Source organism: Trachypithecus francoisi, unplaced genomic scaffold (genome assembly GCF_009764315.1).
Source record: "Trachypithecus francoisi isolate TF-2019V2 unplaced genomic scaffold, Tfra_2.0 Lachesis_group0, whole genome shotgun sequence".
NCBI lineage: Eukaryota > Metazoa > Chordata > Mammalia > Primates > Cercopithecidae > Trachypithecus > Trachypithecus francoisi.
This window is the reverse complement of record NW_022681453.1, coordinates 119399039-119410402: the sequence shown is the minus strand read 5'-3', so window position 1 is coordinate 119410402 and position 11364 is coordinate 119399039. Positions and strand designations below refer to the sequence as shown.

Genomic DNA, 11364 nt, shown 5'->3' with positions numbered 1-11364 from the left:
CAAAAATTAGCTGGGCGTGTTGGTGGGCACCTGTAATCCCAGCTACTCGGGAGGCAGGAGAATTGCTTGAACCTGGGAGGCGGAGGTTGCAGTGAGCTAATGCCATTGCACTCCAGCCTGGGCGACAAGAGCAAGACTCCATCTCAAAAACAAAACAAAACAAACAAACAAGAAACAACAACAAAAACAACCCCCCCCAAAAAAAACAGAGAGAGAACTTGCTTGAAATACCATGAAAGTGTGCCCTTCTTATCAGTTTTCCTTCAACTTTGAAGAGGAAGCCAACTGTTTCCTAAAAATATCATTATCAGAAGCAAATTTATTGTTATTTCACTTATATTGATTAGATTAAATTAAAATTACTATCTTAAGATGCATAATTATATATACTAGGTGTTTTAAGACCTTCATCAATAAGTTTGGAGTTGTCATCCTACCACTTTCTTGAAACAGGTCTTTAAATGTTTTCCTTCTGGATTTCTGGTTGAAATTTTGCTAGTGAAGTTTTCTGTCTCCCATTCAGTACTCACCCACCCCTCCTCATCCCCAATCATTAACAAGAAATCTGGGTTTAAATGTATTTCTGCTACCATTAACCCACTGAAAGAATTTTTTAGGTGATATCCACAAGTTTCTCCAATAAAAAGTTTTATTTTTTCCCTTTGTAGTAATTTGTGGAGAGATCTTCTGATGAAGAACTAAAATTCTATGTCAAATTTTTACCCTCTAGTTTTAGCAGTCATTTATAATTTTCCGTGGTTACTAGTTGGCATTCTATTTTAAGAAAAGCCTTTCTTCTTTCATTTATTTATATTAATATAGATTGCTGAGTTTTATTTTAATCAATGGGTTATAATCCATTATGATGATTCATATTGATGGTAAAATTATCCCAGCTTTAGCCACTACAAGACCCTTCAAGTTGGCAGCTGTGGACCTTTGACTAGTTCCTATCATTTTTTGAGCACTTCCGCATCTCTGGCACAACAGGTTCATCTTGTACTTTACAGCGCCAGCCCTGGTATCAGCCTTTTCTCCAGAAGTGGTGTCAAAAAGCCGTGGTTCCTTTTATTGGAGCATGGGATTTAGAAACAAGACGTGGGTGCTAGATGTACTACTGGTCTTCCATTGTTTGAGCCAGAAGAATTTAATATCTTCTTTTGCCATATATCAGCTAGAACTTACAAACCACTCCAAGTCTGGCTCCAGAAAACAGAATTTTTATTTCCTTTCTCAGTACTCTGAGTCAGAATGACCCACTTGCTTTGTCCAGAGACTCGTCACACTGAAACTATTTTCCATTTGAGACCCTCCAGGAGGAAAGCCATCCTCACACGCATGCAGTACAAACCAGTGTCCTCCAGGGTCCGCTGCGCTACGGCCACCGCAGCGACAGAGCCTTCCTCAAACCTGGAGTGACTGCCACACTTTGCAAGGACACCGTAGAGGGGGCACGTCCGCGCTCCAACTTCCTCCCGACGCAGCCTCTGATTGGCTCCTGGGCTTATAAGAAACGCGTGAATGAGCAGCTGCCGCGGGCAGAAACTTGCCGGAGGTCTCCGGGTGGCATCGCCCTTTCCTCTTTGCCAACCCGCTGGCAAGCCGAGCCGGGGGAAGATGAGGTCGTCCTGTGTCCTGCTCACCGCCCTGGTGGCGCTGGCCGCCTATTACGTGTACATCCCGCTGCCCGGCTCTGTGTCCGACCCCTGGAAGCTGATGCTGCTGGACGCCACTTTCCGGGGTGCACAGCAAGTGGTGAGGTGCAGCCCAGCGCTGCTTCTCTCTTCCTCCTCTTACGCAATATTTGAAGGGGATACAAAATTCCTCCGCCGGGTTCGACGAAAACGCAGGTTTTTCCTAATGCATTGAGACTATCGCTTTTTAAGGTGGTCCAATCGGGAATTTTCAGGGTATCGCATTCGCCTCCTTGCTAGCAGCGGGCTAGATCTACATGTCCCCGTCTGCGTTTGTGACAGGGAAGAAATGCTTGAATAGAATATGACAACAGTTTAAACCTTCGTCTGTCCTAAATATCTTCCTCTTCCTTGGTTTGCAAGGTCAAAAGGCAAATCCTTCAGCATTTTATAAACCACCCTTCCCCACACTGTCGTTCTCCCATAGGGGCCGGCAGAGAGTGAGTTAAATGTTTTTAGGAGAGCTCGGGAAAAGCAGGCTCTGGTTCCTGGGAATGCAGCCACCTTAGAAGCAGAAGCAGGCAAGGGCAGTCTCCCATTGTCCCCAGGCTGTGGAGCGCTCCGTTGCGGGACACAGCAGGCAGGGCTCTCCATCCAAGCACTTGAGGAGCCGTAGGGATTTCTCGTTTCACCCGAGGCAGATCTCAGTTCAGCCCAAGAAAGGGGACTGGGAGGCTGGGCTGGCCGAAAGGAGGTGAGGAGGCGTTTCACCCGAGGCAGGTCTCAGCTCAGCCCAAGAACGGGAACTGGGAGGCTGGGCTGGCTGAAAGGAGGTGAGGAGGCGGCAGCCCTGGTTTGCATGATGCATGTTTTCTGCTTGCCCTACAGCATTTATTTTATGTCCTTGGCTGTCAGATAACCTTTTCCTGAGTGAGGTTACCTGCCTTAACCTCACTTCTCTGAGGGTAGCATTTCTCTCCACTGTATCATGGGTGTGTGTTCATTCCTCCCATGGACAGGAAAATGTAACTGTCTCTGGTTTATTCCATGGTAAGAGGCATTATTTTTAGTGTCAGAGAATCTAAAATCTAAACTACAGTCTGCAGCCAAGGCTGAGCCCTCTGATTGGACAGTATTTCTGAGCAGCCTGCTCTATCTAAACTCTAACCTTCTCCAAAACTAAGCCTCCTCCCTCCTCACAACCTTGGGCTTTAATCTCAGAATATTTTTATAAACTCCTTCTTTCAGAAATGACAACTAGAGAAAGAGGAAAAAAATCATTTCAACCTGAGAAAGCTGATTTTTAAAAAATCATGATTTTTCCCAGAGGGTTTATATTCCTATTCCCTGTCCATTCACTATGTGTAGGATTACATAATCTGTGGGGCTTTATCCTGTGAAAAGTCCCCTTACTAGGGTATTGTAGCTATTGTAGCACATTCCTAACATGGATTTGCTTTTCCTGAATTCAGCCACATTCTCATCTCCAAAGCTCTTTTCCTCACTTACGAAAGGTCTATGAAACTATAGACCTCTGCCCCCCTTCCTTTCCTCCTGCTTCCTATAATGTTGACATGGTGAAAATGATCATCCCCTTCTTTAGCACCGGTGTCAATAAAGTCAGTCTTGGTGTAGGAAGCCCTGCAATCCCTCTCCTCCCCCATGAAATTATGTAATTTGAAAGTAATACCCTTCAAAGATTGAGGAACAGTGATGTTTACTTGGTGTTTACCTGGGTGGGTTAATGGTCTTCTACAATAGCTTAAACATAGGAAAACAGGAAAAAGTCAAACTCCTATGTTGGCTGCAGAGATTATTCTTAGTTTTCAGGTCACCAAAGAAGTCTTCTCCATCATAAGTAATCTTGGACAAGCTAGGTTTGGAGAAAAGCTTTTCTTTCCCAGCTAGGCTTGCCAACCCGTCAAGGACAAGGCTGTGTAAGGTCCTCCACAGAGTATACCCTCAGGTGGCGCTTGAGAATGATAGTGGGTGTAACCTGAAGTCAGTAATAGATGAGGTAACCAGTGTTCTCACCTGACACTGTGGCTCAGGAGTGGATTTGCAGAGAAATGGCTCTTACCACTTCTCTTCTAAATTGTGAAATATCAGAAAGATCATTATTCAGATGGAAACATATTCTACCCAATAAAGCAATTTACCAGTGTCACCTCAAATCTTCCTGAGCTTTCCCTGTAAAATAGGGCAATATCTACCTTGTAGGTTTGCTGTAAGGTCTAGTAATGTTTTATTTAAGTGCCTGGTACTTGTAGTGAGTCTTCTAGTTGTCCCAAAGGGTTCATTGTGGATTGTGGGAACATCTGTAAGAATGCTCACCTTTTTTGAAGCAATAAAATAAATATAAACTGGAAATAATTTATATAGTTGAAACCTGGAGCGCTACTACTAAATTGCATGGTGTCATGGCCTGGCGCAGTGGCTTGCACCTGTAATCCCAGCACTTTGGGAGACCAAGGCAGGTAGATCACGAGGTCAGGAGTTCGAGACCAGCAGCCTCGCCAACATAATGAAACCTCGTCTCTACTAAAAATACAAAAAATTAGCCAGGCCTGGTGGCAGTTGCCTGTAGTCCCAGCTACTTGGGAGACTGAGGCGGGAGAATCGCTTGAATCCAGGAGGCGGAGGTTGCGGTGAGTCAAGATCATGCCACTGCACTCCAGCCTGGGCAACAAGAGTGAAACTCTGTCTCAAATCAATAAATAAGTAAATAAATAGCATGGCGTCAACCTCGTTACTCAAATAATTTTAGTTTGAATTGATTGGCTCAATTACAAAATCTATTGAAGCTGTTTGAGAGATTAAGCTCAGCCTGTTTCCTAACACAGCGTCAGCCGCCTACCATCAAGAAATGTGAATGTTATTCTGTTGTCATTGGCAAATACTTCACCCTTTACTACTCTTTATCTCCTTTATCTTGTGCAGTGAGTCAGATTATTGAGATTATGTTCATTGCGCTTTTCTTCGTTGGGGTTCCCCATAGTCCCTAAGGAGAAGCTACTTAGGATCTCTCTGACTCATCTCAAACACAAATGCTGTTAGAATCACCTAAGAACTGTTTAAAACAAAACTAAACAAACAAACAAAAAACACTTGATGCTCAGGTTACACCACATACCAAACTTACTTAGAATCTCTGGGAGATGAATGTTCTTAGCAGTGTTTAAGAAAAGTTCCGGCCGGGCGCAGTGGCTCACGCCTGTAATCCCAGCACTTTGGGAGTCCAAGGCAGGTGGATCACGAGACCATCCTGGCTAATACGATGAAACCCCGTCTCTACTGAAAATACAAAAAAATTAGCCTGGCGTGGTGGCGGGTGCCTGCAGTCCCAGCCACTCGGGAGGCTGAGGCAGGAGAACGGTGTGAACCCGGGAGGCGGAGGTTGCAGTGAGCCGAGATCGCCACTGCACTCCAGCCTGGGCAACAGTGCGAGACTCCGTCTCAATAATAATAATAATAATAATAATAATAAAAGAAAAGTTCCCCACATGATCTTAATTGCAGCAAAACTTGAGAACCAATGCTCTATAAGATAAAAGGCATTGCTGTTGTAGACAATATATTTTCCTTAAACTGCATGTTATATTGCATACGTGTTGCTGGAAATGAGGCCCTTTGCATTAGCATGGATTAGTTCATCAGATTAGTTGATACTTTGGCCCTAAGGGGATAAAATACTAGCTAGGCAAATTTCAGTGTTATAGCAAAGCCACCAGAAGACGTGAGCAGTGGAAAAGCACAAACAAAAGTAGCTCTGGGAAGGGCAGAGGTGTAATTTAGATGACCAGGCAGCAGGAGACTAGAGGAACAAAAGAAGAGAGTCTGGGGAAGTCCTGAAGGCTGATTTCCAAATGCTATGCAGACAGATTTTTTTTTTTAAATGGTAATCTCAGTGCAGGTTAAAATACTGAGAAGTGTACACTGCTGGAGAAAATGTATGTTAGAACCACGTTTTTGTAGAACGGTTTGGCAATATCCATCAGAAGTCTTAGCAGTGTGTTTATTTTTTGACCCTGTAATCCCTCTAAGATGGAATTTATGGTAAGTAATGATGGATATAGACAAACCTCTAGCTATAAAGATGGAAACATTTTACAGGATTAAAAAACTTGTTCATCAGCACCATAAGACAAAGATAAAAAAAACCAAAAACTTGTTGAACTAGTCTAAAAGCACTGCCACTTATAATAAACGTGAAGGAACATTCAGCAATCTTTTTTTCTTTTATTTGCAGCACCATTTCAACGAATGAAGGCTGGGCATGGTGGCTCATGCCTGGAATCCTAGCACTTTGGGAGGCCAAGGCGGGCAGATTACCTGAGGTCAGGAGTTCAAGACCAGCCTGGCCAATATGATATGGTGAAACCCTGTCTCTACTGAAAAATACAAAAAATTAGGCGGGTGCAGTGGCGCGTGCCTGTAATTCCACTTACTTGGGAGGCTGAGGTGCCACTGCATTCTAGCCTGGGCTACAGAGTGAGACTTCATCTAAAAAAAAAAAAAAAAAAAAAAATTAAGAGCAGTAAAAGACTAAATAATGGTAAATTCATATTTGGGGATACTAGGCAGTTAAAAAAATTTAGGTTGTAAAATGTTTAATGACTTGCAAAAGATGTGTACTATGTGTTAAGCAGGAAAAGGCTACAAAATAGCGTATACACTTTTATATATCAAAACATGTATCTATGTTTGTATAGAAAAAGCAGAAAGATATAATTTAAAACACGATTTTTTTCTTCTGGGCCATAAGGTTGTATCTTCAGTTTTCATATTGGTATATTCTAGATTTTCTACAATGAACATGTAGTAATAAATTATTTTAAAACTTCTTTTATCCAGGCATGGTAGCTCATGCCTGTAACCCCAGCACTTTGGGAGACTGTTGCACCAAACCCCCATTAATCTCAGTAGTGAAGGCACCAGGTTGAAGAGGCTGAAGAGGATTCCCAGAGCCTGCAGACAAGACATGTTTTTTGTTGTTGTTGAGATGGAGTCTCACTCTGTCACCCAGGCTGGAGTGTAGTGGCGTGATCTCAGCTCACTGCAACCTCCACCTCTGGGTTCAAGTGATTCTCGTGCCTTAGCCTCCGGAGTAGCTGGGATTACAGGTGTATACCACCATGCCTGGCTAATTGTTGTACTTTTTTAGTAAGGATGGGGTTTCGCCATGTTGGCCAGGCTGGTTTTGAACTCCTGACCTCAGGTGATACACCAGCCTTGGCCTCCTAAAATGCTGGGATTCCAGGCATGAGCCACTGTGCCCAGCCAAAACATAGGGTTTTATTAGGGGCTTACAAACAAGGGAAGGAGTTCAGTGGTGATGGGCTGGACAGAAGAATTACTTTATATATAGAAATGGGCCATTGGCAGCAGGCTGGACAACATATCTGTCTTTCTGCAGTACAGTGGTGGCAGGGAGGGCAGGAAAACCACAACTGCCTGCAAACATGCAGTTTACATAGCATTGTCACTTGATGTCCTCCCCGTAATGAGTTCCACCTGGCAACCTTCATTTAACCCAAAACTCAGGGCCCTGATCCCCTGTACACCCAATGTTCCATGGTGGGGATTACTCACATGTTTATCATAGATAAGGAAAAAATCACTGGGTTGGGCACTTGGGGACTCCCTAGCTCAGAACACACATTTAGGTGTGTCAGTCCTACAGGGTCATTCTCAGAATGTGCTTAGGTTATTGCTATCAGCTGAGTTTACAGAGGCTGAGGTGCAAGAATCACTTGAGGTCAGGAGTTCGAGAGCAGCCTGGGCAACATAGTGAGACAGTGCCAGCCTCCCCATCTCTACAAAAAATGTATTTAAAAAATAACTTTTTTCCCCAGGGATAATTTTTCTATTTCTAAAGTGGAATTGATGTGCGTATGCATATCAATGTATATTTTAGTATTTGCTTTATGAGGAAAACCAAATTTCTTTTAAAAAGACTTTACTGGATCCCCTGATATAGCTATCATAGTGCCATGCTTTGTGCTCAGTTACCTAGACTTAACATGAATTGAAATCCTGTGTGAAGCTTTGGGGAGACACTAAAGTGACCTAGAAGAAACCACAGTCTAGTAGGATGGAGAAGTCATGTTAATATATAGCTATTAAAAAGCTAGGAGCTGAGAGGTGTAGAACAGGTGTAGTTACAAAATCTCATAGGAGGGAGTTTAGAATGTATAGTTTAGAAGAGTGATAAACTCTTCTGAAGAGTGATCCTGCTGCTTTGGCTTCCCAAAGTGCTGGGATCACAGGCATGAGCCACCTTGCCTACCTGTAATTGAATTTTCAAGTGAAAAACCAGACTATATTGCCTGCCTAATCTAAGGTGCGTCATATTATGAAATTTTAACAAGCTCTTTTTCAATGTTTAATAAAATTAAAACCCTGGAAGTCGTCACTTATTAAATGAACACCAAGGCGAGGAGCTGCTCTGGCAAAACAGAAATGTGTAAGGCAGATACCTAAACTTGAGAAGCTTGCAGTCAAGTAGGGGATGATAAACCAACTGCCAGTGTTAAGGTGGGCACTTGAATGATGGAAGGAAAATGTGACTAAAGGTAATAATGGTGTCCCAAGGGAGCTCGGAGCATGAGCCTGGCTTGTCTTGATTATTCTCTAACTTCCTACTGCTTATACTATGAATCTTTTCAGTGACATAATGTAAAAGAAGTGCTGAAATAGGTATTTGTGCTGCGTGTTCCCCTGTTTCTTATGGGTGACAGTGCTTTTGGACTAGTTGGTCAAGGATTTTTATGCCAAATGTCCCCAAAGTTGTTGAGACTTAATGTCACCTCACCTGAATTCTCTGTGCACGATGTGCTTTTGGGCTGTGTGGGTGTGGTTTAAATGACAGCTCAGCTGGAAACTGCAGAATTCCAACGTGCTAACCTCTTTCATAACAGTTTTGAACTGGAATATTTACTATTGTCAGGTAAATTTAACTTTAAAACATCAGTAAATAATGATTGTCCAGAAATTGTGATGATGCCTGTTTCTTCATGCACATTGTAACTTCACTAACCACAATTTTTAGCTGATTTGCTAGGATTTTTCTTTAAACATATGGCAGCAAAAGGTTTTAAGAATAATGTCAGGGGCATTATTTAATCAGCATTGGTTCTGACAGGTGAACAACCTGAGTTGGTCTCTGCAGATAGTACCTATGAAAAATTAAGATCAGATTGATTCAGCTACCAGGTGTGTAAGATAATGCCCAATTTATAGTTTCCTTTTTATTTTTTCTGGCACTTCTACAAATATAGCCCTAAGCATAGAAATACCCTCATTATTTTAATGGGACATCCTATCTCTACCATGCAATTTGAGCTTGATCTGAGACATTTCTATGAAGTGTGAAAGTACAGTTAATCATTCTTAAATGTTCATTGTATGCACAATTGCTTCTTTTAAAATAACATATATTTACTTTTTTTTTTTTGAGATGGAGTTTCGCTCTGTCACCCAGGCGGGAGTGCAGTGGTGCCATCTGGGCTCACTGCAACCTCCACCTCCCAGGTTCAAGCAATTCTCCCGCCTGAGCCTCCCGAGTAGCTGGGATTACAGGCACCTGCCATCATACCCGGCTAATTTTTTTTTTTTTTTTTTTTGTATTTTTGTAGGGACAGGGTTTCACCATGTTGGCCAGGCTGGTCTCGAACTGCTGGCCTTAGGTGATCCAACCACCTCGGCCTTCTAAAGTGCTGGGATTACAGGTGTAAGCCACCACGCCAAGCCATATTTACTTTTTAAAAGAAAATATGTAACACCACAAATATGTGTCATCCTTCTGCAGGGGGCATGCTGGTCCTCTCTGAATTGTTCTGATTTTAGTATATATGCTGCTGAAGTGAGCACCATGTATTTATTTTTCCTGCCAAATGAAATTATGTGGGAACTGTCTACCACTTCTCCTTCATTTTATGTTTGTATAGAATGAAGAAATGTAATTGACTTTATTTTTTTTTTTTTTTACCTTTTATTTTTTTCTTAGAGACAAGGTCTTGCTCTGTCACCCAGGTGGGGATGCAGTGGTGTGATCACAGCTCACTGCAACCTTGAACTTCTGGGCTCAAGGGATCCTCCTGCCTCAGCCTCTTGAGTAGCTGGGACTACAGGTGCGTGCCACCATGCCTGGCTTTTTTTTTTTTTTTTTTTTTTTTTTAGGAAAGACAAAGTCTTGCTATGTTGCCTAGGCTGTTCTCAAACTCCTGGGCTCAAGTGATCCTCCCACTTTGGCTTCCCAAAGTGCTGGGATCACAGGCATGAGTCACCGTGCTTACCTGTAATTGAATTTTCAAGTGAAAAACTGGACTATATTGCCTGCCTAATCAAAGGTGTCTCATAATATGAAATTTTAACAAGCTGTCTTTCAGTGCTTAATAAAATGAAAACCCTAGAAGTCATCATGTATTAAATAAACGTTAACTGAACACAAAGGCGAGGGGCTGGTCTGGCAAAACAGAAATGTGTAAGGCAGATACCTAATCTTGAGAAGCTTACAGTCAAGTGAGGGGTGATAAACCAACTGCCAGTGATAAGGTGGGTGCTTGAATGATGGAAGGAGAATTATGATAGAGGCATCTGTGGGTTGCTGCAAGAGTCTTGGAAAAAACATCTAAAGTGAACCTGGGCACTGGGGAAACGTGTCTAATCTGAGATGTCAAGGTTGAGTGCTTACAGTAAAAATAACATCTATTGAGCATATAGTGAGCATTTACTTTGTGGCAGATACTGTGCTATGTGCTTTGTGTGCAGTTAGTTTAGCCCATGGTAATACAATCAGGCAGGTGTTCTTAATGTGACAAAGGAGGAGACTGAAATGCAAAGAAAAGTGACTTGCTTAAGGTGACACAGTTTATATGAGGTGGAGCCTGAATTCAGTTCCAGCCTGTGTTACTCCTGAACTCAGGAGTTTAGATTTGTGCTAGATTTCCTTATAATAGAAACCAGAGAAGAGAAGGGTGAAAGGAGCATTCCAGCCAGAAGCAGCAGTATGTGAAGGTTCTAGTGGGAGAGGATGGTATAGCTGAGGAACTACAAGTGGCTTAGACTGACTGAAGCTTAAAGTTCAAAGGTTAGAGAGGGAGGCAGAAGGGAAGCACCAGTCAGGTGAGGAAGAGCTCTGTGGACAAGAAAGGAGCAAGTGAAAGTCTCCTAGCAGAGAAGTCACATGCTCAAAACTGTGTTTTAGAATAGTCGTTCACAGTGGCAGTGTAGACACTGGAATGTAAGAAAGCAAAAGTGGGCCAGGCGCGGTGGCTCACGCCTGTAATCCCAGCACTTTTGGAGGCTTAGGCAGGCGGATCACAAGGTCACGAGTTTGAGACCAGCCATGGCCCGTATGGTGAAACCCCGTCTCTACTAAATATATATATATGTTAAAAAATTAGCTGGGCATGGTGGCGTGCGCCTGTAGTGCCAGCTGCTCAGGAGGCTGAGGCAGGAGAATTGCTTGAACCCGGGAGGTGGAGGTTGCAGTGAACCAAGATTGCGCCACTGCACTCCAGCCTGGGCAATACAGGGAGACTCCATCTTTAAAAAAAAAAAAAAAAAAAAGGCAAAAGACCGTTTAGGAAGTGCTAATTCAGGTGAGAGCATGAACTAATGAAGTGGGACTGATTTGGAAGACAGCTGATCAGAGCTGCTGTTGGAGGGGAGAGTATGGAGCAGTGGAGAGGAAGGAGTCAAAGATGACTCCTGGGACAGATTCTGG

At 42.9% G+C, this 11364-nt stretch overlaps 1 protein-coding gene and 1 non-coding gene across 2 annotated transcripts in view; one reads left to right on the top strand and one right to left on the bottom strand.

Annotated features, from left to right (window-relative positions):
• The first annotated feature begins 1386 nt into the window (after positions 1-1386).
• Positions 1387-11364, top strand: part of NCEH1 (neutral cholesterol ester hydrolase 1) — an 80911-nt gene continuing 70933 nt past the window's right edge. The window contains exon 1 of the mRNA XM_033211722.1: positions 1387-1755. Within this exon, the coding sequence (XP_033067613.1) occupies positions 1522-1755 (234 nt within the window). The 5' untranslated portion in view covers positions 1387-1521. The remainder of the gene's footprint in view (positions 1756-11364) is intronic.
• LOC117084612 lies at positions 9404-9506 on the bottom strand. The gene has a single exon (XR_004437540.1). It is a non-coding gene; the product is annotated as a U6 spliceosomal RNA (small nuclear RNA).